At 50.8% G+C, this 25,351-nt stretch overlaps 1 protein-coding gene across 12 annotated transcripts in view; it reads left to right on the top strand.

Moving 5' to 3' along the window:
* The window catches only part of SIPA1L3 (signal induced proliferation associated 1 like 3), a 260,357-nt gene that overhangs the window by 205,893 nt on the left and 29,113 nt on the right, over nt 1-25,351 (top strand). For all 12 annotated transcript variants that reach the window (XM_055412268.2, XM_055412270.2, XM_055412262.2 and 9 more), the window contains 3 exons: nt 3,771-3,898; nt 9,432-9,550; nt 12,037-12,464. In XM_055412268.2, coding sequence (XP_055268243.2) covers nt 3,771-3,898; nt 9,432-9,550; nt 12,037-12,464 — 675 coding nt within the window. The remainder of the gene's footprint in view (nt 1-3,770; nt 3,899-9,431; nt 9,551-12,036; nt 12,465-25,351) is intronic.

Here is a 25,351-nt window from a genome sequence, read left to right as displayed (position 1 = left end):
CCTCCTGGTGTGGCAGCCAACAATGGCTGCATTGTGTGTCCACACTTTACCCAGCCATCCTATAATGCATCCATCCCCAGCTCCACCCATCAGTGCAGGAGACTGACAAGAGCACGCTGGAGCCCTGCCCTCAGGACTCCACATCTGTCTTGGTACTTTCCTACGTGGCAGAGTAGGAGATTCAAAGCAAAGATCCTGGCAACCCAGGCCTGCTTCTGGGGAGTTTTGCCCAGAGCTGTGCATGGTGAGATGCTGGAATGTCCTAGTTTCATCAACTTGACCAGGATTTGGCAGTGATACAGATGGCCTCAAATGGGACATATTCAGCATCTAAAGAATGGTCAGCAAAGGCCAGTCAGTTTGCATTGGGATGGGAAGAAAGCTTTTTAGTGAAAGAATTGCATGAGTGAACAAAGTACAGGCTTTCTTGATAGAGGACAGTTAGCTGAGAGATGAAGCTGAAAAAATTTGTTCAGCTAAAGATAGTCCATCGAGGAATTCCCCAGTAATCTAGAGGTTAAGACTCTGTTCTTTTTCTGCCAGGGCCTAGGTTCAATCCCTGATTGGGGAACTAAGATCCCACACCATGCTGCCAGAAATTGTCTGGGAGTTGCACGCGGTGCTTTTATTTCATTGGCCGGAACTGCAAGGGAGTCTGGGAAATGTAGTTTGTTAACCCATCACATTGTTGCCACCAATACAATTTGGATTCTGCTACCATGGTGGAAGCAGAGAATAGACATTGAGGGAAGTGCCTGCAGTGTCTGCCACTCGGACCTGCCTCTTAAAACCTAGCAACTGCCGACCATTTTCCTTGAGCACTCAGGATTTGATTCGGGCATTTTGAGAAAATGGAATAAACCCATCAACACTTCAGCTTCCAGCAATACTGGAGTCACATTTTACCAGGAGGTTGGCTGGCTGCTAAGTCAGCCAGTAAGGTGAAGACGCCCTATGCTTTTTTGTTTTTAAATAGCGTATAATTGCTTTACAATGTTGTGTTAGTTTCTGCTGTTGTACAGCTTGCATCAGCCATATGTATACATTTTATCTCCTCCCTTTTGAGCCTCCCTCATGCCCCACCCCCAACCCCACCTCTCTGGGTCATCACAGGGCACTGCGCTGAGCTACCTGTGCTGTACGGCAGCTTCCCACGAGCTGTCTGTTCTGCGCACAGTAGTGTACATATCTCAGTACTGTTCTCTCAACTTGTCCCACCCTCTTCTCCCACTACCCCCACGTCCACAAAACTGTTCTCTACATCTGCATCTCCATTCCTTCCCGGTAAACAGGTTCATCAGTATCCTTTGTCCAGATTCCATGTATGTGCTTTAATATATGGTATTTGTCTTTCTCACTTCACTCTGTATAACAGACTCTGCATCACTGCAAACAACCCAATTTTGGTCTCTCACACACATATATACACCACATCTTTTTTATCCATTCACCTGTCAATGGTGTCTTTTTTTCCTGGAGGCATTAGAGTTCAGGGCCTGGAGAAGTGGGGATCATATCTGTTTTCCTGGCAGGTAAGGAAAGATGAGATTTCAGAATGTCCAGTGCACCTCTGCAGCACTCCTCTGCTGCCTGTATATGTGAAAGCCAGGAGCTTAGAGTTGGTCTTTGCAGAGACAGCCCTGGCTTTGGACTGGCTGGCTGACCCCAGAGAAGTCAGTTAACTCTTCTTTTGGATTTTGGGGGAGGGATTCCAGTTTATTACCCTCTCAAGTTGCAAGTGCAGGCATAGGAAACAAGTGAGGAATCACAGTATTAGCTTGATTAATGGAGGCTCAGTGACTCCTCCAAAGTCCAGGGCTCATGTCCATGGAATGCTTCTGGTTGCAAGTAACCAAACATTGTAGGAATTTGTTATCTCCCAGAAAAGAAGGTTCAGAGGCAAAACAGTTCCCAGGGAGGTTAATCCAGCACCTTGACAACATTACCAAGGGCCTAGTGGCTTTTCCTGCCCCTTTCTTCACACTCAGCATTGGCCTTATTCTCAGACTGACTGGGAGAGGGTGACAGCTGCAAATGGTGTCATATTTGGACCCGGCAACATCTGGTGAGGAAGAGAGGGCGTCTTTCCTTGTCATCTCCCTTTGGAGCAAGGAGACTTTCCCCCACAACCTCTCAGCAGACTTCCCGTGTCTCAGTCAGGTTATGCTGGTTAACAGACACCTAAAAATTGCAGTGTTTCCCAGGTGACTCCACGATAAATAATCTGCCTGCTAACGAGTTTGATTCCTGGGTCAGAAATACCCCTGGAGAAGGAAATGGCAACCTACTCCAGTATTCTTGCCTTTGAAATCCCATGGACTGAAGAGACTGGCGGGCTGCAGTCCATGGGGTTGCAGAGTCGGACGTGACTGAGCAACTAAATAACAACAAATGAACAAAGGTTTATTTTGCACCTACACTTCAGGTCCACCACTGAGTGGACCTCTTAGGACCCAGGCTCCCTCACAACTCACTGATCATCACACAGCCCCAACCAGCCAGTCTCAAAGGGCTGGAAGAGTGGTCCTGCCATGTGTTTGTCAGGTGAAGAATCAGAAGTATTTCATGGGAGTCTTAATAACTCAGACCCTCTCACATGTCCTCTGCCTTTCCTAACCAACCCCAGGCAGAGAGAGGGTTTCCGCCATGATGGATTCTGATCTGAGGTGGAATGGATGTGGGGGAGGCGCCCACAGGCTCCGGGTTCACAGAGAATGTCGCTGGGACCTGAGGCCACAGATAACTTTTTTAACAGTTCCTCTGTTAAATCTCAGGCCTTGCCTGTGGATCTGCAGGGCCCGCCTCCAGGAGAATCTCTCTCTAGGAGACAGCTTTGTTATTTCATCCCTCCACAACCCTATGTAGCAGAAAATGTCATTTTTCAGGTGGGAAACCACAGTTCAAACTGATGAGCACTTGCCCAGCCAAGGTCACACAGCCAGTGAGGGATGGAGCTAGGGTTGGGCCCAGACCTGCCTCGTGCTGACTCCTGAGCCCTCAACCTCTCCCCTGCAGCCCCTTCCTCCAGCGGAAAGACAGACAGACTCAGTTCTGGCCCCTCAGCCAGTTGTATCATGTGTCAGTCTCAGGCTAGAAGTTCTGCGCACACAGGAATGCATTCAGTCCTACAAGGAAAGACTTACTGCAGTTGCCTTTTGACAGCTTGGGAAACTGTCAGGGCAAGGAAGTGACTGAACCTGGCTGGGCAGGAGGCCGAGGAGAGGTTTGATCCCCCAAGCGGCCCACTTCCAGGCCTCCTGGACCTACAAATGGCTGCCTTGTTCTGCTCTCTTCCATCAGAGAGAGAGGGAGCCCAAAACCAGCCTAGAAGTAGGGGCTGCTGACAGCGGCTCACCCCATTTCATAGCCAAGAAACGGAACCCCAGGGGACTTCCCTGGCTGTCCAGTGATTACAATGCAGGGGGCAATTCCTAGTCAAGGATCTAAGATCCTATGTGCCATGTGGTGCAGCCAAAAAAAGAAATGGAACCCTAGAGGAGCCTAGGGTCCTGAGTGGCTTCTGCCCCCGCCCTTTCCTTGAAGACCCCACCTGGCCCTGCGCACCCTGCCACCACCGGCTCTCTGGCACGCTTCCCGGACAGAGCTCATTCCTGACCCGCAGTTAATAGCACGTTTCCAGGCTTACTCATCCAGCCTCCCAGCCTCAAGGAGCCTCCCGGTGTTTAAACCCCCCACGAGCAAGTCTCGGGCTCAGGTGGTTTTGCCGCACCAGCCCTTCACCCTGCGCCCGCCTCCTCGCTACCCTGCAGGTACGCAGCTGCCCCACACCCGCTGCTGTCTTTCGAGCCCCACTTCAGCCACGACGGGACATCCAGCGGCGACTCCTCATCAGGCGGCCTGACCAGCCAGGAGAGCACCATGGAGCGTCAGAAGCCAGGTAGGGGCCCCCCAGGCCAGCCATGCCCATGGCCTCACCCTGCATGACCCGTTACTCACAGTGTGACGGGTGAAGCCCCTCCCCCTGTCAGGGACGGCTAAAACACAAAAGCAAGCTATACGGGCACCATGTGAGGTTAGAGAAGGCACCTTGGAGAGCAGTAGGGACCAGTGAGCCGGATCCGTGTCCATCCAGACAGGGCATCAGCAGACAGGGTCTGCCATTGCCGTCAATCAGGAGGTGAAGCCCAGGTGTGCAACACGGAGGAGGGGACTGCCAGGGGACATCTGAAAGTGTTCCTCTGGGGGCGGGGGCTGAGCTGAACCGGCAGTGTCCTGAGACTGCTCATTATAGAAAGCCTCCAATGCTGTTTCTCAATTGTCATGCTGAGACACGAGCCCAAATCCAGAGCATCTCGTGTGATAATATCACAAAGTGAACACACCCCTGTTCCACACACAGGGTGAGAGAGATGTGGCCAGCCTCCTGGCAGGCCCCAGCTTCTCCCAGTCAGCACCCCCAAAGGCCACCACATCCCGTTTCTCGTGGCCAGGTTTAGTCTTGCCTGGTTTTTAAACCTCACTCATGTGGAACATAGATTCCGACTGGACACACTGTGTGTGTGTATACATGTATGTGACTTGTGTTGCTCAGGACTGTGTTGGTGTCGCCAGCCACATGAGTGTCGCAGCGCAGTTCTGAGTAGTGTATTCACTGTCTGAATGATCTACAGCGTCTTACTCCATTCTAGCTTTGAAGGACATTCAGATTGGACCAGTTTGGGGTTGCTTAGAACAGTGCGGCCAGGAATGTCTTTGTACTTGCCTTTTCTGAAGATGTGCTCATGAATGAAGATTCATGAGTGGAATATACCCAGGATGGAATTGCTGATTATGCATTTAACTTTCTAAGAGATTGTCAGACCAATTCCCACTCCCACCAGTGACAGAGAGAGAGAGAGTTCTTAGTGGCTCCGGTCCTCACCAACCTTTTTCATTTCAGCTTTCCTGGTGGGCACATAGTGGTGCCACATTGTGTTTTCCATTTGCATTTTTCTGATGCCTAGTGAGACTAAACATCTTCTCATCTGTTTACTCTCCTGTGTATAAGTATTGATCATGGCATGTACTCCTTGGATGAATATCTTCCACGTGATGTCTCCTAACAAAGCTGTTAGCCCCTTTAAACTGTGAGAACCAGCAGGTGTTGGGGGGTTCAAAAGGAAGAAAATCAATGAAGAAGGAGGGTGCTACCGTCAGAGGGGGAGGAGGTGGAGATGTCCTCACAGTTTGTGTTTGAGAATACCCAGGCAGTTCTCATGGGGGTTGCCCATGTCTGCACGCCACTGGCTACCCGCCAGGTGCTATGGGGCAAGGAGAGATGCGCATGCGCCCTGTACCCCAGGGTGAGCAGCCTGGAGAGTTCCTCAGCACCTCCACACCATGGCTCTCTCCTTCTGTATGTGTATCTCTTTTTCTTTTTAAATTTTCTTCCTTCCTCTCTTCCTTTGTCTTTGGCTGCACTGAATCTTCATTGCTGTGCACAGTCTCTCACTAGTTGTGGAGAGCGAGGGCTACTTTTCATTGCAGTGCACAGGCTTCTCATTGCAGTGGCTTCTCTTGTTGCAGAGCACTGGCTCTAGGCACACAAGCTTCAGTAGTTGCAGCACGTGGGCTTCAGCAGCCCATGGTTCTGTTAAACCAGGGACAACAGTTGGACTTCAGCCAAGCAGGTTGCCCCCTCCCCGACCACACTCTCCCCATGTCCGCTGCCTCCGGGGCCTGCAGACACGACTGGCTCCTCCGCTCAGCATGCTTGATCCCACCCGCAGGTCTATGATCTCTGCTCCCACACAGACAGGTTCGCTTCCTCCTCCCCACCCAGTTGAGAAAAAGAGAAACCTGTTGCTGGGAGATGTCATTACACCAGGGTGTAAGCGGGGAGGAAACTTCCCCAGCGTTCACTATTCACTGTGGGCCCCAAATAAAGGGGTCACAGAAGCTCTCCATGGGCCCTCCTTCCTTCCGTCTTCAGTCCCCCACAGCCCTATTCCCCTCTCACCGCCTTGAGACCTTGTAAGTCGGCTGACATTTCCCTGCACACTCACAGATCAGAGTGGCCTGTGCTCAGAAGTCACCATAAAGTCCAGAGTGTATTCAAGCTCCAGGGTGAGGGGGATCTGGCGGAGGGGATGGACGTGGAGGAGTGCCCAGCCCTGGTCAGATGACTGTGGTCACAGCAACAATAGCACGGTTTCGGGTGCTCCACACTCCTTCCTGTTCAGTCGTCTCAGGAACACAACAGAGGGGCCACTGTGACCACCCCATTTTAGAAGCAAGGAAGGTGAGGCCCCGAAAGGGTGTCCCTTGTTTGAGGTCCCAACTGGTAAGTAGCTGCATTGAAATTTGGACCAGGACCTACTGGTTCTATAACAGAACCCCTCCTTGACCCGTGCCTGCTGCAGATACCGCCATAGTCCCTCACCCACAGAGTGAGCTGAGTATTAACTGGAAACAAGCACAGTGCCTGGAGAGTGATTTGTGGGGTCTGAGGAGGTCTCTGAACAAATCACATTTCAGGAGAGGCTAGAAGAGTGTGAGGGAGACAGCTGGAAGAACGTTCCAGGGGAAGGGAACTGCTGCGCGAAGAACCCCGGGTGGCAGGGGGTCTGGTGTTAAAGAGGCCAAGGGACTAGAGAAGCAGTGGGAGATGAGGCCAGGGAGGTGGTGGGGACAGTGGGGACTTTGTCCTTTACTCAGAACCACGGGGCTCAGCTCTTCTGAGCAGAGGGGTGGGATCTGACTCAGGTGTTCAGAGTCCCTCTGGCTACAGATTCGCATGGGGCGGGGCCAGTGGAGGGGGAGAGATGGGCGGGTTCTGGATACAGTTCTTTGGGGGTAAAGTTAGGATTTCCTGAGGTTCAAGGATAATAGCTGTTTTCTGATCTGAGCAGCCAAAAGGACAGAGGAGACGAGAGATGGAGGTTTAGGGGAGGACAAGGAGCTGGCTTTGGCCATGTCCAGTAGGGGGTGCCTGGTAGACACTCCATGGAGGTGTGTGGGCAGCTGTATGTACAAGCTTCAAGTTGTGGGGAGATGTACTGCCAGAGACAGAAATTTGGGAGCCATGGTGTCCTAGGTGGTAGAAAAGCTGAGTGTGACTGCCACAGGCTTGGCTCTCTGCAGAAACATGGTCTCCAGGCATTTTCGGCCCTCCTTCCAGCAAACCAGTGCTTCCTGGGCATCTCGGATGCTTTCAGGGAGGAAAAGCATCTCTGGAGGGTGAAGCAGGTGGACATAGTGGGCAGTGACACCCTCGACTGTGTCCAGTCAGGCTGCTCTCTCTGTGTCCCTGAGTGCCCTGCCTGGCCCTCCATGCCCACCTTCCCCAGCAGGAACAGGGACCCAGAGCCCCCTAAGGTTGCAACAGGGGCAGCAGTGTGTGTATGGTGGTGAACTCAGGCTCCAATGGGCCTGGTGGGAAGTTCTGAGTCAGCTGTATGACCTTGGCAATGACCTCATCTCTCCCAGCCTCAGGTCCTTCTTCTGCAGTGGACACCCTAAGTGTCTCTCCTTGCAGGGTGGTTTTGGGATCCAGTGAGATCACACCTGTCCAGCCCCGGCACAGGACCCAGCCCATCATTAAGAGAATGACGACTCCAGCTTCTGGAGTGCTTACTCTGCACTGTTGCTAGCGTTGTCATCGCTGAGGAAGGACAGAGAGTTTGCCAGGGTTGAGAGCACAGGCCTGAAGTTCTGCGTGACCTTGGACCAGTTACTTAACCTTTCTGAGTCTTGATGTTCTCCTTCATCTATTAAACTGGTACTAATGTCTACCTCATAATATCACTGGGTGGTTATAGCAAGGTAATGCAGGCAGAGCACTTTTAGTAATATTGGACACAGAGCTTGTGCTTAGTAATAATTATCATTATTATGAGTATTTAACTATTACAGCACTGATCAAAAGTGGGAGCTCTGGGGTTAGACCACTGGGGTTTGGGTCCTCTGTTAGCGCATTGTGCATTTGTAAGTTTGATAGATATTAATTAGCCCTCCATTTAGATTGTGTATGAATGTGTATTAAACTTTTTTATTTTATATTGGAGTATAGCCAATTAACAGTGTTGTGATAGGGACTTCCCCGGTGGCTCAGTGACAAAGAATCCACCTGCCAGTGCAGGAGACATGGGTTCAGTCCCTGATCTGCGAAGATCCCACTTGCCAAGAGGTTATTAAAGCCGTGTGCCAAAACTACTGAAGCCCACACTCTGGAGCCCGTGCTCTCTAAGAGAAGCCACTGTGATGAGAACCCGACGCACCACAACTAGAGAGCAGCCCCTGCTCGCCGCAGCTGGATAAAGCCTGCAGGCAGCAATGAAGCGCAGCTGAAAATCAACAGTTTTTTTAAATAGGAACAATGATGTGATGGTTTCAGGTGAACAGCAGAGAGACTCAGCCGTATACATGTATCCATTCTTCCCAGAGGTGGTGTGTGTTTTTAAGATCTGATGTTCCATTCAGGCACGTTGACCAGCCTTGGGAGTTTAGATTAATTTACACCCATAGCAGCCATCATGATTTTAAACCTGTTTCACCTTTGAACCAGCCATTTCACTTGGAGAATAATGTCCCAGACACAATTCCACACTTGCTCAAAGTTGAATGTAGAGAAAAGGCTACCAAAATGTTAAGAAAAATTGAAAATAACCTGAATATTATCCATCAGTAGGAAACTGGTTAAATAATTGATGCCCATTCAGTGGTGGAAAACTCTGCAGCTGTTAAAAATAAGATAACTTCCAGTTCAGTTATGTGAGCGTGTGTCATGAAGATACACAGCAAAAAGCAAGTGTCAGTATATTTATCTGTAAAGTGAGAGTTAAATTGTCAGACCATGCTTATTATGATTCTGCTTCCATTTAACCAGAAAAGTTGTGCATGGTTAACCAACAAAGGAATGTTACCTTGCATATACAAAGAACCCTGTTCAGGGACTTCCCTGGTAGTCCAGTGGTTAAGACTGCACACCACTGCAATACGGGGGTGGGGGTGGAGGGAGCGGTTCAGTCCCTGATCAGGGAACTAAGATCCCGTACGCCATGTGATATGGCCAACAGAAAAAGCAAAAAGAACCCTGCTCACCAGAAAGTGATCAGTTCCGTAGAAAAATTTATAAAGGATATGGACAAATAATTTATAAAATAGAAAATCCAGGTGGCCAGAAAGGACGAAAATGCACTCAACCTCCTTTGAGGGTTGAGGGTTGTTATGATAAGGCTTCACTAAGTTAAGCTATGTGATGCACTAACATGGTACCCGTCGCTTAGTAAATGCTCAGTAAATACTCTGTTCATGAGTGTTGCTAGACCCTAAGACCTGAGTGGATGGGGGTCATGACCGTGTCATGGTCACAAGCTGAGTAGACACACTGGCAGAGGAATGGGACCATCAAAACCACATGTAGCGCCAGATTCTTCAGGTGAATGCCTGAGTCACTTCTAACCACTGCTGTGTCTCCTGTTGCACTGCAGAGCCTTTGTGGCATGTGCCCGCCCAGGCCCGGCTCTCAGCCATGGCTGGAAGCAACGGGAGCAAGCACGCCTCCAGGCAGGATGCAGCAGGCAAAGATTCCCCCAACAGGCATTCCAAGGTGAGTCTGGGCCCTGCCTACCAGCTCTGGGGAGCCAGGGCCGTGGGAGCCAGCTGCCTGGCCCGCCCTGGCTGCCGACAGCTGGACGGCTTCACAGCTTCTCCTGGGCAAGCTCCTCCTCCGCCCCCTTGCACTCCAGCAGAGGGGCTGAATGCCTGGTCTGGAATTAGACCCACCCAGCCTGGCTCCAGCCCCCACCATCCATCTCATCTTGAGCAAATCACTCACCCCTTCTAGCCACGATTTCCTCATTCCATCAGCCATGGTGGGTGTCTTCACCAGCTCGGACCGCCCTAACTAAAACACCACAGACTGGGTGGCTGATAAACAGCAGTTACTGATTTCTGCTAGTTCTGGAGGCTAGACAGTCCAAGGATGAGGCACAGGCAGATTCGGTGTCTGACGAGAACCTGGTTCATGGACAGCCTTCGCCTCAGCTCATGTGTGAAGGGAGCTCCTGTGATCTCTTTTTTAAGGATTTAAATACACATATATATGGACTTTATAACCCCCTTCATGAGGACTATATAAACATATATAGGATAAATACATGAAGATACACAGGGATTTGTAATCTCATTCATGAGGACTCCACCCTCATAACCTAATCACTTTCCAAAGGCTCTCCCTCCTAATACCATCCCATCAGAGGTTAGAATTCAGTGTACGCATGCTGGGGGACACAGACTGTTCAATCTTTAGCAATACGTTAACTGTTTCCCAGGTGGCTCAGTGGTAAAGAATCCTGCCAGTGCAGAAAATGTGAGTTCAGTCCCTGGATTGGGAAGATCCCCTGGAGGAGGAAGTGGCACCCCACTCCAATATTCTTACCTGGAAAATCCCATGGACAGGGAAGGCCGACAGGCTACAGTCCACGGGGTCATGAGAGTCGGACACGACTGAGCAACTAAACAACACACTGCCGTTAACAGACAGTCCCCAGGTCCCAGTGACCTCACATAATAGAATTTTATTCCCCGCTAATAGAGCAATTCAGTGTGGGTGTTCAGCAAGCAGCTCTCTGCAGGACTCAGGAACCCAGGTTTCCTCCCTCTTGTAGCCTTGGGGCAGCAGAGCGCTCTACCAGGTGCCTGCCTCTTTCCAGCAGGTGAGGGAGAGAGGACTTTTTGTGGCTCAGACCTAGACAAATGGCATAAATGACGTCCACCTGTGACGTTACATTGGCCAGAATGCTGTCACGTGGCCACACATCACTGCAAGGGGAGCTGGGGGATGTAGTCCTGTGTGCCCAGGAGGAGACTGAGAACTTGGCAGTCTCTTCACATCCATCCATTCAGTGAGTGAGTGAGGAGCATGTACCATGGTCCAGGTACTGGGCCCCCAGGGATGAAGAGGACAGGTGAGCCCCTGTGCTCACAAGGCTGACTTTCCAGTGTGGGCGACAAGCAGTCAGCAGAGAAACAGGTTCATCATATAATGGTGAGAACTGATTCTTACTGCAAAAGAAAAAGTCCAGTTAAGGGAAAAGAGAGTGTCAGGCACAGCTGCTTTAGGATGAGGTGGTCAGAGAAGGCCTTCGAGGAGGTGACCTGTAAACAAAACCCTGAAGTAAGAGGCAACCCATGAAAATCATCTGAGGGAAGTGCATTGCAAGCTGAGGAAACAGCAAGTGCAAAGGCCCTGAGAGAACAGTGCACCTCACGTGCTCAGAACAGCAAGGAGGCAGTGTGGCTGGGACAGAGTGATCCAGACGAGGAAGGAGGAGATGAAGTTAGAGACTGGAACCCAAAGCCAGGTCATACAGGGCCCCAGGGGCCACGGGGAGGGCTCATGACTTTTCCCACGTGAAAAGGAGGGTTCTGAGCAGGGAACAGACGTGAATGGACATGAGTGTCCCTGGCTGCATGTAGGGCACAGCTTGGGGGCAGAGGATGAGGGGAGACAGACAAGAGTAGGGAGACGGGAGGAGGCTGCTGCCGTGGTCCAGCGGGAAGCAGTAGCGGACAGGACCAGGGTGGAGTCTTAAAGGGAGGCAAGCTGGCAGGTTTGGATCTGTTTTGAAGACACAGGCAACAAGATTTGCCATTGGACTAGATATGGATTTGAGAGCAAAAGCAAGGTCCAGAGTGACTCCACAGCTCTTGGGTAAGGACAGCCAAAAGCACGGAGGTACCCTTAGGAGACAAGGAAGAGGCGAATTCAGGAGGGAAGGTCAGGAGCTCAGTTCTAGACACACTGAGCTTAATGCTGGCAGCACGTTACATAGGCAGTGTCGTTTATCCCTCTGAGTCACCCCATGGAGCAGGGTTATTATCAGCCCATTTCACAGATGTGGAAACTGAGGCACAGGGAAGTTCAGTCAGTGGCCTGAGGTACCAGGGTCATTAAGTCAGAGAGCCAGAGTTCAAAGCTGTCTGGCTGCAGGGTTCACACTCAGCTGTGAGGTGAACCCCAGTGGGAGGGTAGGTTGCCCCCCCCAGCCGCCTGGGGTCTAGGAATGATGACACAGTTCTCCTGCCTTCCAGGGGGAGCCCCAGTACTCCAGTCATTCCAGCAGCAATACCCTCTCCAGCAATGCTTCCAGCAGCCACAGCGATGACCGTTGGTTCGACCCCCTGGACCCGCTGGAGCCAGAGCAAGACCCTCTCTCCAAGGGCGGCTCTAGCGACAGTGGCATCGACACCACCCTCTACACCTCCAGCCCCAGCTGCGTGTCTCTGGCCAAGACACCTCGACCAGCCAAGCCACACAAGCCCCCGGGAAGCATGGGCCTCTGCGGGGGTGGGCGCGAGGCCACCGGGCGGTCTCACCATGCAGACCGGCGGCGGGAGGTCTCACCTGCCCCAGGCATCACTGGACAGAACAAGGGCTACCGACCGAAGCTGTACTCCTCAGGCTCCAGCACCCCAACAGGCCTGGCTGGGGGCAGCCGTGACCCATCCAGGCAGTCCAGGTAAGGTTCCGAATCTAGCCCGGGTTCTTCAGGGGTTCTGACCACCTTCCACATCACCCACGGTCCTGATGGTGGAGCTCCCCTCCCCAGAAATATGCTCACAGATGGGTGTGCTCACACATGAGTTTGCTTACAGAACTGGGATACCATGGACCACCCCTGGCTACCCATCCACTGGCCTTTAAGGTTCTCAGGAGAGGAAGAAAAATCCCTGTCTGTCTCTGGTCCACTCTGACCCTCAGTCTCTTTCCTTTTTCTCTTTCCCAAGACCAGTAGTTTTTATGCCTACTGGGAGTCACACACTCTGTTAGGAGTGCATTTGTCTGAAAGTAATAGAAAACCAGACCCACAGAGGCTTGAACAAATAGAGATTTAACAGTTCCCCGTTGGGAAGTCCAGGAAGGGCAGAGCTGGGCTGGTACAGCAGCAGCTCGGGGAGGGCCTTGAGGCCTGGCACCCTGTGTCTTCCTGCTCTGTCGTCGTCCTCATACTGGCTATGACTTCCTGGTCTCCAGATGGCTGTGGTGCCCCTGAGAGGCCTGGGGGCAGAGAACAGAGGGAAGATGGCAGCATCCTTCTTGCTCCCTGACTGTGGAAAAAGCAAAAACTTTGCCAGAAGCCCTTCCACGGGCAGTGTCACCTGGCCATGTTAGCTGCAAGGAAGCCTGGGGAATCTTGGCTTAGCCTTCCAGCCTCCATAGTAAGGGGCAGTGTGGACCCCAGATAGTCTCCACTGGAGGGCTGTTCAACACACATTCCCCTAACCTACTGGGTGGGGCCTGAGAATGTGCATTTGTACAGGGTTCTATGTCTGTGCTGATGCTGTTGGTCCCCAGACCGTGCTTTGAGACACACTGGTAGAGAGGCAGATGGGAATAAGTGAGAACGAGCAGGCATTGACTAACCAACAACCTGGAGTCTACAGCACATGGGTGTGCGTGTGTGCTCAGTAGCTTCAGTGGTATCTGACTCTCTGTGACCTCATGGACTGTAGCCCGCCAGGCTCCTCTGTCCATGAGATTCTCCATGCAGGAATACTGAAGTGGGTTGCCATGCCCTTCTCCAGGGGATCTTCCTGACCCAGGGGTCCAACCCGTGTCTCAAGTCTCCTTCTTTGGCAGGCAGGTTCTGTACCACTAGCGCCACCTGGGAAGCCCGTACACCACATACACTTTGAGAATCTGATGGAAGCCATGAAGTGCCTCCCGTAACAGGCATTCTACCGTCACAGGACTCAGCCTGATCCAGGGGCCCTCTGAGGTCTGTGGAACCCTAAGTGTGGGTTCACCTTCCCAGGTCCACAGTGTGGACACCTCCCTTCCCTTCCCTGACTGCACCTGAGCAGGGACCAGGACCGCATTAGGGATCTTCATCTCCCTTGGCTTCCTGACACCTTGGCCAGTCCCCAGACCTGTGCCTCTCTCCACACAGAACACATGTACCTGGCAGTGACTTTGGACCTTCTTAACCACAACCCCCGATGGACCTGGTCTTGATCTGTGTAGAAATGTCTGGTTTTTTTTTAAAGGTGAAGCAGTACTTCGCTGGTGGTCCAGTGGTTAAGACTGCTTCAAATGCAAGGGGCATGGGTTGGCTCCCTGGTCAGGGAACTAGATCCCATGGGCCACAAGACATGGTCAAAAAAAAATTTTTTTTTAAAGGTAGAGCAGAAAATCTCCCTCAAAGTTCTTAGTGTGATGATGCAAAGTCCTTTAGTCCAGTCTAGTCCATTCAGAATGTTTGAATGCTGCTCACTACCTCCTTCAAGGATCTCATGACCTCACAGTGGTCTTACCAAACTCGGGTTCTGCTGCTCGTCGCTCGAAAGCCAGTATTTGAGAGACTGGCGTTGGCTGGAAAGAAAAATATACCGTAGTCTGAGGGTCCTGGAGCTTAGAGATTGAAGTATAACTAGATTCTAAGACCAAGGGGCTCCTGACACTGACTGATTTGGAAGCCTCCGTGTTTGGGAGTGCTCGTGTGTCAGTGCCGTCCCTCATCCTGGCCTCAGCCCACCTGGAGTCAGGAGCCAGGACAAAGGTGAATGTGGAGAGGAAGGGTCTGGAGACTTAAGTCTCTGTCACAGTCTGCCTCACTAGACAGATCTCTTTTTTTTTTTTAATTTATTTATTTACTGGCTGTGTCAGGTCTTAGTCACAGCACGCAGTATCTTTCGTTGAGGTCCTCAGGCTCCAGAGCGCTTGAGCTCTCCAGTTGAGGCATATGGGCTCAGTAGTAGTGGCACACGGGCTCAGTTGCTCCTTGACATGTGGGATCTTAGTTCCCCGACCAAGGGTTGAACCCACGTCTCCTGCCTTGCAAGGCAGAATCTTAATCACTGGACTACCAGGGAAGTCCTTAGATAGATAGATCGGAATCAGGCTCTTTTGAACAGCTCTTTCATTCATTTATCTACCCATTCATTTCATTCACAAATATCTCTCAAGGACTTGTTTTGTCCCAGGTTCTAGGCTGAGAGCTGAGGAGAAGGAACAAGCAAATTCAGATGAGACGGCTTGCCCTCCCCTCACCCATCATCCACTGAGGGAGACAGACTGGAATCAGGTCATCACTGAGACATGTCTAAGGGCACCCACCAAGAGGGACTCGCTGCCATGGGGTGCCCAGGTCTCCCCTGCTGGGCGCAGGCCTGTAGTAGGACCGCTGAGTAGCTGAAGGGTTTTGGAATGTGTGCTATAAAAGCAGCAGTGCTGAGGAGTAGGTCGTGGCTGAGGCAGGAGGAGCAGGTATAAATTACCCTGTGTCTGAGAGAAGGATTTACTGAACCCAGAAATGAAGGGAGTAAAATGGGAGAGGCACCGCTTCAAAAGAGGGCCCTGTGGTTGGGAGCTTTAATTTGCATGCAGACAATTGATGCTAATTGCAAATCATTCTTATCTACTCATTATGGCTGCTTCCTGAAGTTTTCTCCTAGGCAACCAGGCTTTAGTGTGGAGCAGCCTTTTCCAAAATGGGGTGCTCAAGGTAATTTGGGTGGTGCAAGGAGGCAAATGTTTTATTTTAAATGGATATTAGGAAAAGTGTTATCAACCCATCCCCTGATTTTACAGATACTGCCATGGACAAGTTAAGGAAAATTAAACGAATTGATTTAAAGAAATAAACGTATTCACAGTCAATGAGAGTGTGGACTCCAGAGTCAGCCCACTGGGGTTTGAGCCCTGCCTCTGCCTTGTCTTGGCTGTGTGGCCTTGGACAAATGACTGAACCTCTCTGGGCCTCAGTTTCCTCATCTGTACAATGGGGGCCCAGTCACTGTCCCTAACTAAGGACCTGAGCTATTTCTAACTAATGTCCCAAACTGTCCCTAACTAAAGCTTGACCCTGTCACTAATCGCCTGAAGCTGTCCCTAACCAAGGCCCTGATTCTATCCCTAACTAAGACCCTGGGTGCATGCTCAATTATTAAGTCATATCCAACTCTCTGCGACACCTTGGACTATAGCTTACCAGGCTCCTCTGTCCATGGGATTCTCCAGGCAGGAATACTGGAGTAGCTAGCCATTCACTTCTTCAGGGGATCTTCCCAACCCAGGGATTGAACCCACGTCTCCTGCATTGGCAGGCAGGTTCTTTACCACTGAGACACCTGGGAAGTCCAACTGAGGCCCTGCTGCTGCTGCTAAGTCACTTCAGTCGTGTCCGACTCCATGCGACCCCATAGACGACAGCCACCAGGCCCCGCCGTCCCTGGGATTCTCCAGGCAAGAACACTGGAGTGGGTTACCATTTCCTTCTCCTGACTGTCCCTAAAGCCCTGAGGCTGTCACAAACTCAAAGCCCAACTCTGTCCTGACAACCTGAGCATCAGCATCTATTTAGGAACAGAGCCCTTAGTGTTCACAGTCAATATGGGTGACAGATCCACCTCCAGTGACGGCCCATTGTAGCCAGGGTGAGGGAAGCCCTCAGGCTGTGGCAGCCCAGAGGAGGGGCTGGACCCAGTGTGGAAGGAGCTCCCTGGAGAAAAGAGGCTGAGCAACTGGAAATGAGGAGGGCGGAGTGTTCCAGACAGAGAGGGTGTGCGGGTCCCACCTCACCCCGCTGGCCCTCCCACCGTCTTCCCAGAGGGTCCCTGAGCACCTATGCTCAAGGGGCCCACACGTGCCTCTGACTGCCGCTGGCCCCACACTGCCCCTCACTTGGGGCAGCTCTGTGCTTCTGCTGTCATAGATCCATTCCCTGGGGCAGGGCCAGAATGACACCCTGCTGCCCAGTCGGCTCCCCGCAGGCAGGCACGAGCACTCCATGGCTGCCCTTGTGTCTCCTTCTGGGGCCTTTGTAGCCCAGCACTTCTTGCTCATTCATGTAGCAGGTGCCAAGTGTATGCACAGCTCTCTGCCTCAAACAGGTTCCCTAGCTCTCCTGAAACAGACAGGGTGCTGGGGGAGACAGTAGGCAAATAATTACAAAAGCAGTGAGTGAATTATGCTAGGGGAGTGCCTGCAGGGCAAACCTCCAGGGATCTGAGGGAATGTGATGCATGGCTGGAGGGGTGTCTGATCTAACAGGGTGGTGGGGGTGGCGGGAAGGGATAATTTCCCTGAGGAGGAGTCATTTCTACCAAGGACCAGAGGGTTAAGGGGGAAGGAGCAGGTAAAGTGGTTTCTGGGGAACTGATGATTTCATCTTGATGCAGTTATGTGGGCGTTTGCTTTGTAACTGTTTGTTAAATTGTACATATATGTTTTGTACACTTTGCTATATGTGGGCTATTTTACAAATTTTTTTAAGAGAAAATGGAAAGAAGATATATGGAGAAAGTGTCCCTTTGAGCAGAAATAGCAAGTGCAAAGGCCCTGGGCTGCGGAGGAGGGTGGGTGCCGGCAGGTCACAGGCCCCTTGGCTCAAGGATGGAAATTGGGAGGGCAACTGATGGGAAGTTGAGGAGGTTGGCAGGGGCCAGACCATGCAAGGCCCTGTCAGCCACAGCACAGAGTTTGGACTTAGTCCTAAGAGCTGTGGGCAGCAAGGAAGTGTTTCAGCAGAAAGGATGATACAGGCAGATAGATGTTTTGAAAGATAGTGCTGGAGGCAGGATTGGGGAAGAAGTGTCAGGGATGGGTCTGAGGCTGAGACATCAGTGAGAAGGGAGGAAGGGGGCCTGGACCAGAGGGCAGAGCAGATGTGGATGTGTCAGCAGTGGTATGCCAGGACGTAAGAAGGGAGGAGACAAAGGTCCAGGACAGTGCTGGCGATTGCCCGTGTCAGGAGGCTACTGCAGACAGGGGTCTTGAGATTTGTGAGAGAGTAGAGAAGACTGGGGCTAAGCAGTCCCGAGAGGAATAGTACTCTTTTTTTTCGGTTGTGCTGGGTCTTCCTTGCGGCATGCAGGCTCTTTGTTATAGCTCGCAGGATTTCTTTTTTTGTGGTGCCCAGACTCTCTAGTTTTAGCACACGGGCTCTAGAGCTCATGGACTCAGTAGTTGTGGCATATGGGCTTAGTTGCCCCATGGCATGTGAGATGTTAGTTCCCCAGTCAGGTATCAAACCCATGTCCCCTGCATTGGAAAGCAGATTCTTAACCACTGGAGCACCAGGCAAATCCCCAGGAATGTTATTCTTATGTTTATTGTTGTTTAGCCACTAAGTCATGTCTGAGTCATGTCCGACTCTTTGCAACTCTATGGACTGTAGCCCACCAGGCTTCTCTGTCCATGGGATTCTCCAGGCAAGAATACTGGAGTGGGTTGCCATTTCCTTCTCCAGGGGATCTTCCTGACCCAGAGATAGAACCTGTGTCTCCTGCATTGTCAGGCAGATTCTTTACCACTGAACCACAGGGGAAATCCCTGTTCTTATGTTTACTGACCCTAAAGCACCTACTGTGTGCCAGGTACCATTCCAAACACGGTAATACAGCAGGGGACAAGGTCGAGTCCCTCTTTTGTGGAACTGACACTCTGCTGGAGAGAAAGCGAGGCAGACTGACAGACAGATAGCTGAGCAGCCATGTGCTGTTAATATGCCAGGTGGAGATAAGGTCTGGGAAGAAAACCCAGCTAGGCAGAGGTTCCGGAAGGCCTCTTGGAGGAGGTGATATTTTGCAGGAAGCGTGGAAGTGATCCAGGCAGAGGAAATAGCAGATGCCAAGGCCCTGAAGGTAAACTCATTTGCGGTGTTCTAGAGATGCTCTGCTGGCCAGACAGGCTGAATGGGAGAATGGCAGGAGGTCTGATTTGCACGGTGGGCAGGGACCCAGCTCAGGCAGGCTTACCAGCCACGGTCAGATGCTGGGTTTTGGTTCTGAGAGACATGGGAGCCACAGAACATAATCTAACTTGTGTTTTAAGATCACTGTGGGCTCCTTGGGGGAACGTGGGCTGTCTCAGGGGTAGTAGGGATTGAGTTTGCCAGCACAACTCAAGGACTGACTGCCAGGGAAGGGAAGAGCCCCGCCATGCCCAAACCCCCCACCCACTCCCTCCGCGTGCTCCAGCTCTCCCGTGGAAACCACTTCAGCCTGTAGCAGCTTGTGCCCGTGGATGATTCCAGTGACTTCACAGACTCTCCCCCCAGACATTCGTCATGGGAGCCCGGCTTCCAGGCACGGGGCCAGGCGCCAGCGCCTGCTGCGGGCACGGCAGTGGGCTGAGCGATCCCAGGCGGGCAGCCACCTGGCCCCCCGCCCTCTCTCAAGGCAGCACACGCTCCAGAGCCCCCTGGGCTTCCAGAGCAATTTGTCGGCGCTGTTTAGTGGCGATGAGAGGCTCTCAGCTCCACGTGGAGCTGACATGGCCAGGCGTTCCTGGGCAGGCAGCAGGCAGGAAGCCCGCGGCCCTGCTTCCGCAGGCAGGGCCCTTGTCTCCGGGATCCCCTCCTGGGGGCACAGCCCTGAAAGGTAACATGAGGCTCTCAGGGTCCATTGGGCCCCACCCTGCCAGTGTAGGCTGGGAAGCCAGGGTCAAGGGGAGAGACCTACTCGGAGAGTCACTGTCAGCTTGGGAAGAGAACTCAAGCCATCTCCAGAAACTCCAGGGAAGGAGGATACCATGCAGAGATCATGGGGCAGGGCAGGGGGAATACAAAGGCCCTGAGGTGGAAGTGTGTCTGGTGTGTTTGAAGAACAGTGTCCATGTGACCAGAATGAGTGAGATGGGGAGTGGGAGTTGCTGAGGGCAGAGAGGGGTCAGCCCAGATGGTGTGGGGCCCTGTGGACCAGGGAGGACTCTGACCCTGAGCTGAGGAGAGTGGTGATGGCTCTCACCCTCTGGCTGGGTTTGAGGGTGAGGGCAGGAGGAGGCCACTGTGGGGATACCTGGGCCTTGTGGTTAGAGGTGGGGTGGAGGTGGCCGATGGCCATTGGAGTCCCCATTGATTTTGCACCGTGGAGTTTTTGCCCCATATTGTCACTGCTTCCACTTTCTGAAGACCTGATGGTTTTGCTCCCAGGCTGAAGGGCAGGTTCTCTTGTGTTATGTATTTGTCATGACTACCATTGTCATCGAAAGTACAGGTTGGTGGTTAAACAGAACGTCTCTTGAGCCACACTGCCTGGCTTTGTATCCTGGTTCTGTCCTCAGCCAGTTGTGTAATTTGGGGCGTTATTTAAAAATCTCTCTGGGCCTCAGTTTCCCCACTTGGAACATAGGGAGAGTGGATTGCTGGGGCAACCAAATGAAGTGATGCCTATGAGATGCTTGGAACAGGGCCTAGCTGTGTACATGGCCTCAGCGCCGGCCACTACCACCTGCTCCGCCAGTGCTCTTCCTCCCAAAGGCAAAGGCAGGACTTCCCTGGTGATCTAATGCAGGGGACGTGGGTTCTCTCTCTGGTCTGGAAGGATTCCACGTGCTGTGGGTCAACTAAGCTCATGCTCCACAGCTACTGAGCCCCCACTCTAGAGCCTGTGAGCCTCAAGTACTGAATCCCGAGCACTCTAGAGCCCATGCTGTACAACAAAAGAAGCCACCGCAATTAGAGAGTAACCCACACTCATCGAAATTAGAGAAAACCTATGCACAGCAACAAAGACCCAATGCAGGCAAAAATAATAATAAGGCAGGGGCACAGCTCCCTTTGTGCTTGTTGCCCGCCCGGGGCCACCCATCAGCCTCCCCAGGGATGAGCAGCAGACCAGAGCATGGCATACTCCCAGGCAGCTGTGCAGTTTCTTCATTCAGCCTACAGAAAAACTGTAGGCTAACTAAACAAAATCTAACAAAATCTTAACTGCTCCCCCTGAGATACAGCACAGGTAACTGCCCAGCCTCTCTGGGGGAAGGTGGGGTGAGAGTACAGAGCAGAATGTCCCCTCCCCAGCGCTGGCTGAGCCTGGAACCTGGGCATTTAGCCCCTGGACACACCACATCCCTGTGTATCTGCAGCTCCAAGAGCACATTCCAGTGCCCAGGCCTACCCTAAGCACTTTGTGCAGATATGATCTCGTGAGGCAAGTGTGTTGTTGCCTCGATTTTCAGAGGAGGAAACTGAGGCTCGTCGAGGGGAAGGGGCTCCAGCAAAGATCACAGCATGTCAGTCGGGGCTGGGATTGGACCCCAGGTCAAATTAGCAGCGTGGTCCATGTTCTCAGCATGGTTCTCAGGCAGCGGTGCTGCCTTGTTTTTCAAGCTGAGGCTCGGGGAGGGCACCTGGCCTTGCAGGTGCTTCAGAGAAAAGGTGTATTCACTCTGTTGATTGGCAGGTGGGGTAAAAACTCCACCCTGTACTTGGCATCTGGTGCAGCTCATGGTCCAAGGGGAGTGTGAAAAGGGGCGCCCATCTGAGCGGGCCGGGTCAAGATGCACGGCATATTCAGAATAGTTCTTTGTGGCCCTGCTGTGTGTGGGGGGCACCCTTTCATGCCTGAGGCTGGTAGAGGTTGAAAGCAGGGACAGTCGTGGGAATGCCTTTGGCTCCAAGCAACAAGTCCCAGCTCAATTGGAGGAAGTCTGTTACCTCTGAGAACATGAAGTCCCACACTAGGGAGGGCCCCACAATTGGGGAATTTACTGACTTAAGGATTCAGGTTCTTTCCCTTTCTTTGTTCTGTCTCCATCGGCCTGCAGACTGGCTCCCCTCACAGTCTCAAAGTGACTGTCCAGAGAGTCACCATGTCAAGTGGAAGAAGAGGTGCCATTAACTACAAGTGGTCTTTGTTAGTTTTCTAGTGAAGAAACCTTCCCCAGAAATCATCTAGCAGATAGTCCACACATACACCTGATGCTTCACTGTCCACAAGTAGATCACAGACCTACCCCTGACCTGTCCCAGACAGGTGGCATCCAGCACTCAGGATTGTGCCCTGGGCTGGGTGCCAGGTCATCTTCCTTGAGGATGAGTAAAACCAGCCTTCATTTACAAGGTGGCGGGGAGTAGACCCAGAGAAAGGGGTGTTTTTCTTTTTCTCTTCCTTTTATTATTATTATTTATTTTGGCCATGCTGGGTCTTTGTTACAGCACACAGGCTTTTTCTAGTTGTGGCATGGGGCGGGGGCTCTCTAGTTGCAGAGCATGGGCTTAGTTGCCCTGTGGCATGTGAGATCTTAGCTCCCCAACCGGGGCTCAAACCTGCGTCCCCTGCACTGGGGGGCAAATTCTTAACCACTGGACCCGATCTTCCTTTTTTTCCTTTATCATCTCGTTTGTTTGTTTGTTTCCAGCTCATAAAAGCTGAACATGCCTGATGACAGGGTAGAGAAATATGTACTGTAGAAATAAAAACGTTAGAGTTAAAACCAGTTAGGAGATATTCATAGAGTGGACCACCTGCAGCCATTGAAGGAAGAGGGTTTTGTGTGGACTGACATGGAGAGAGCTCCAGGGCATCATGTTAAGGTCAAAGCCAGGTGCAGAGCAAGCTCATGATGCTGCTGCTGCTGCTAAGTCACTTCAGTCGTGTCCGACTCTGTGTGACCCCATAGACGGAAGCCCACCAGGCTCCCCCATCCCTGGGATTCTCCAGGCAAGAACACTGGAGTGGGTTGCCATTTCCTTCTCCAGTGTGTGAAAGTGAAAAGTGAAAGTGAAGTCACTCAGTCACGTCCGACTCTTAGCGACCCCACGGACTGCAGCCTACCAGGCTCAACCATCCATGGGATTTTCTAGGCAAGAGTACTGGAGTGGCTTGCCATTGCCTTCTCCGAAGCTCATGATAGGCTGCCATTTATGTTAAAAAGGAAAATTGGGAGGCTACACACACACTGGGCTGTCTGTTGAAGAAAGGGGAAAAGTTAAGGTTGCCTCAAAGAAGGAGACTGAGCTGTCAGACGGCACTTTCATTTCTACCCTGTGTTGTGTATGTGGTGGTTTCATCTCCCCCATCACTAGCCTCCAGAGATAATCAGTGTGCAGTCCTCCAGAGATTTTTCTCCAAATCTGTACCAGCCCGGGTCTATCAAACATATTTTGACAGTTACCCAAAACAGGAAAAGCATTTTACATTTCACCCCACTGTGGACATCCTCAGTAAAGTTTCACAAAACCACTTACCCTTACCTCATATGAGGTACACTGAGGTTTTTTATTCTAGTCTGTTTCTCCCCACCCCCTACCCCAAATAACAGTCAAGATCTAGTAAATTGATTTCATGGCCCACAGTTGGGAAAAACCTATACATTTCCTTTTCATAAAAAAAAGGACCCCCCCTAAAAAAGACCCAATAAACATTTGACAACATTTGTACATTTAAAAAAGAAAAAGCACGCATTGCATGATGCTTCGTTTCTACTTCCTGTAGCTCAGGCATCTGTCTTCATCCATAAACAGAAGTTGACCTCATTCTTCACACTAGCTGCATAGTTTTTGATCATATGGATATGCTTGGACTGATCTAAGAATTCAAGCCATGTCCAGCTTTTTCTTGTTTACAGCATTGCAGTGACCATCTTTGTATGTGCCTGCGTGTCCTTGTGCAGGCTTTTCTGTGGCGTGGATTTCTGGAAGGTTAGATGCTAGACTGACACTACTCACATCTTTCAGTTCAGCTCAAACACTGTCTCCTCCTTGCGGAAGCCGTTGTGACCTCCCCAGATAAAGTCTGATCCCAATATTACATGCTCCATGACTCCGTGGACAACCCCTCACCCGTGCACAACCTTGGACCTGTTGACAGATGTTGCTAAATTATAGAAAGTCTATATAAGTCAGTCAGAGCTTGCATTTTAAAATCCATTCTGACAGTCTGCCTTAGGATTGGGATGTTTCAGTATTCACATTGAATGAAGTTACTGATGATAATTAGATTTCTATGTTTACTATCTTTCTCCTTTGTTCTTCCTTTACTTTTGCCTTTTGTGTTAAATTAGTTTTAGTACACCATTTGGATTCCTCTTAACTTTAATTATGGTATGCATCTTTTCAGTGTATTTCAGATTAGTGCTAACTGAATACCAACAAAATATAGAAACTTTTCTCCAGTAAAGCCCCATTCCTTTCCCTCTCCTTCGTGCTATTACTGTCATACATTCTACATCCGTATATGTTATAAACCAAACAATTTAGTGTTATTATTGCCTTATACAGTCTTACATGTAACTTTAGAAGTTAGAGAAGAAATAAGAAAGCCTAAATATTCTATGCTGCTGCTCAGTTGTGTCCAACTCTTTGTGACCCCATGTCCATAGCCCACCAGGCTCCTCTGTCCATGGGATTTTCCATGCAAGAATACTGGAGTGAGTTGCCATTTCCTTCTCCAAAATACTCTATGAAGTCTTTTATTCTAACCCGTTCTTACCATCTTGGACCCTTCACTTCTCCATGTGAATTCAGGTCATCACCTGCAGTCATTTCCTTTCAGCCCAAGGAATTATTCCTTATTAGGCAGATGTGCTAGCAATGAATTCTCTGAGTCCGTTTATCTGGGGACATCTTTATTTTGCCTTCATTTATGAAGGATAGTTTTGCTGGACATAGAAGTCTTGGTTGACAGTTTTTTTTCTCTCAGCACCTTGAAAATACCACCCCATTTTTGGCAACCCACTCCAGTATCCTTGCCTAGAAAATCTCATGAACACAGGAGCCTGGTGGGCTGCAGTCCATGGCGTTGCAAAGAGTGGGGCACGACTGAGCAAATAACACACACTTCCATTGGTTCAAATGACAGGTCAGCAGTTGATTGTATTGGTTTCCTCTGTGTATGATGAATCTTTCTCTCTTGGTGCTTTCAGAGGTTTTATCCTAGTGCTTAACTTTCACTCGTTTTTCTGAATGAAGTCTTTGTGTTTATCCTGGTGGGGATTTGTTGAGTTTGTTAGATGTGCAGATGAATGTTTTTTTATCCAGTTTGAGAAACTTTTAGCCATTATTCCTTCCAACCTTTCTTCTGCCCCTTCTTGTCTTCTCCTTCTGGAACCCTCAGTGAGGTTCTACAGTGGCAGAACTTGCTTGTTCATTGAGCTGGGCAGGGGGATGGGAGGAGCCCCAGGCTAAAACGTCAGTTTCTCTCTGTTCTTACCCTGAGGTTCAGTTTTTCAAGAAAATAAACAATACTTGGATTGTTGCATGTCCTCAGTCAATTTCCAGAGTGCTGAAACAGTTGTTTTTTTTTATTTTGTGCTTGATGGGGAGAGAATTTGCCAGTCTTCTCATTCATCCATAGTCAAAAGTCCCACCCTTTAATTTTGCTAAATTGACCTTCAATAAGTTTTTATTAACTTGCACTCCAAGGACATTAATTTTCCCATTAAAGACCTCTTACTTGAAGTGGAATTAGAATTTTATTTTAAAGTTTTAAAAGCTGATTTGCTTCAGTGGGGTCAGCAGTTGGGTCCCCAAGAGTTGGGTCCTAATTAACCACATGAGGTTCATTGTAGCATTAACTCCACAGGAATCCAGCATTTGGAGTATCGAGCTGTGGTTTTAGATTAGATCAGCTGGAGTGGTGTCTGATGTGTATTAGTGCTCAAAAAATATTTGAGTGAAGAGAC

The sequence above is a fragment of the Moschus berezovskii genome, chromosome 22 (genome assembly GCF_049115385.1).
Source record: "Moschus berezovskii isolate FMDL1 chromosome 22, NW_MosBer_1.0, whole genome shotgun sequence".
NCBI classification, from domain to species: domain Eukaryota; kingdom Metazoa; phylum Chordata; class Mammalia; order Artiodactyla; family Moschidae; genus Moschus; species Moschus berezovskii.
The sequence above is the reverse complement of the archived record's forward strand: the minus strand, read 5'-3'. Positions and strand labels throughout refer to the sequence as shown.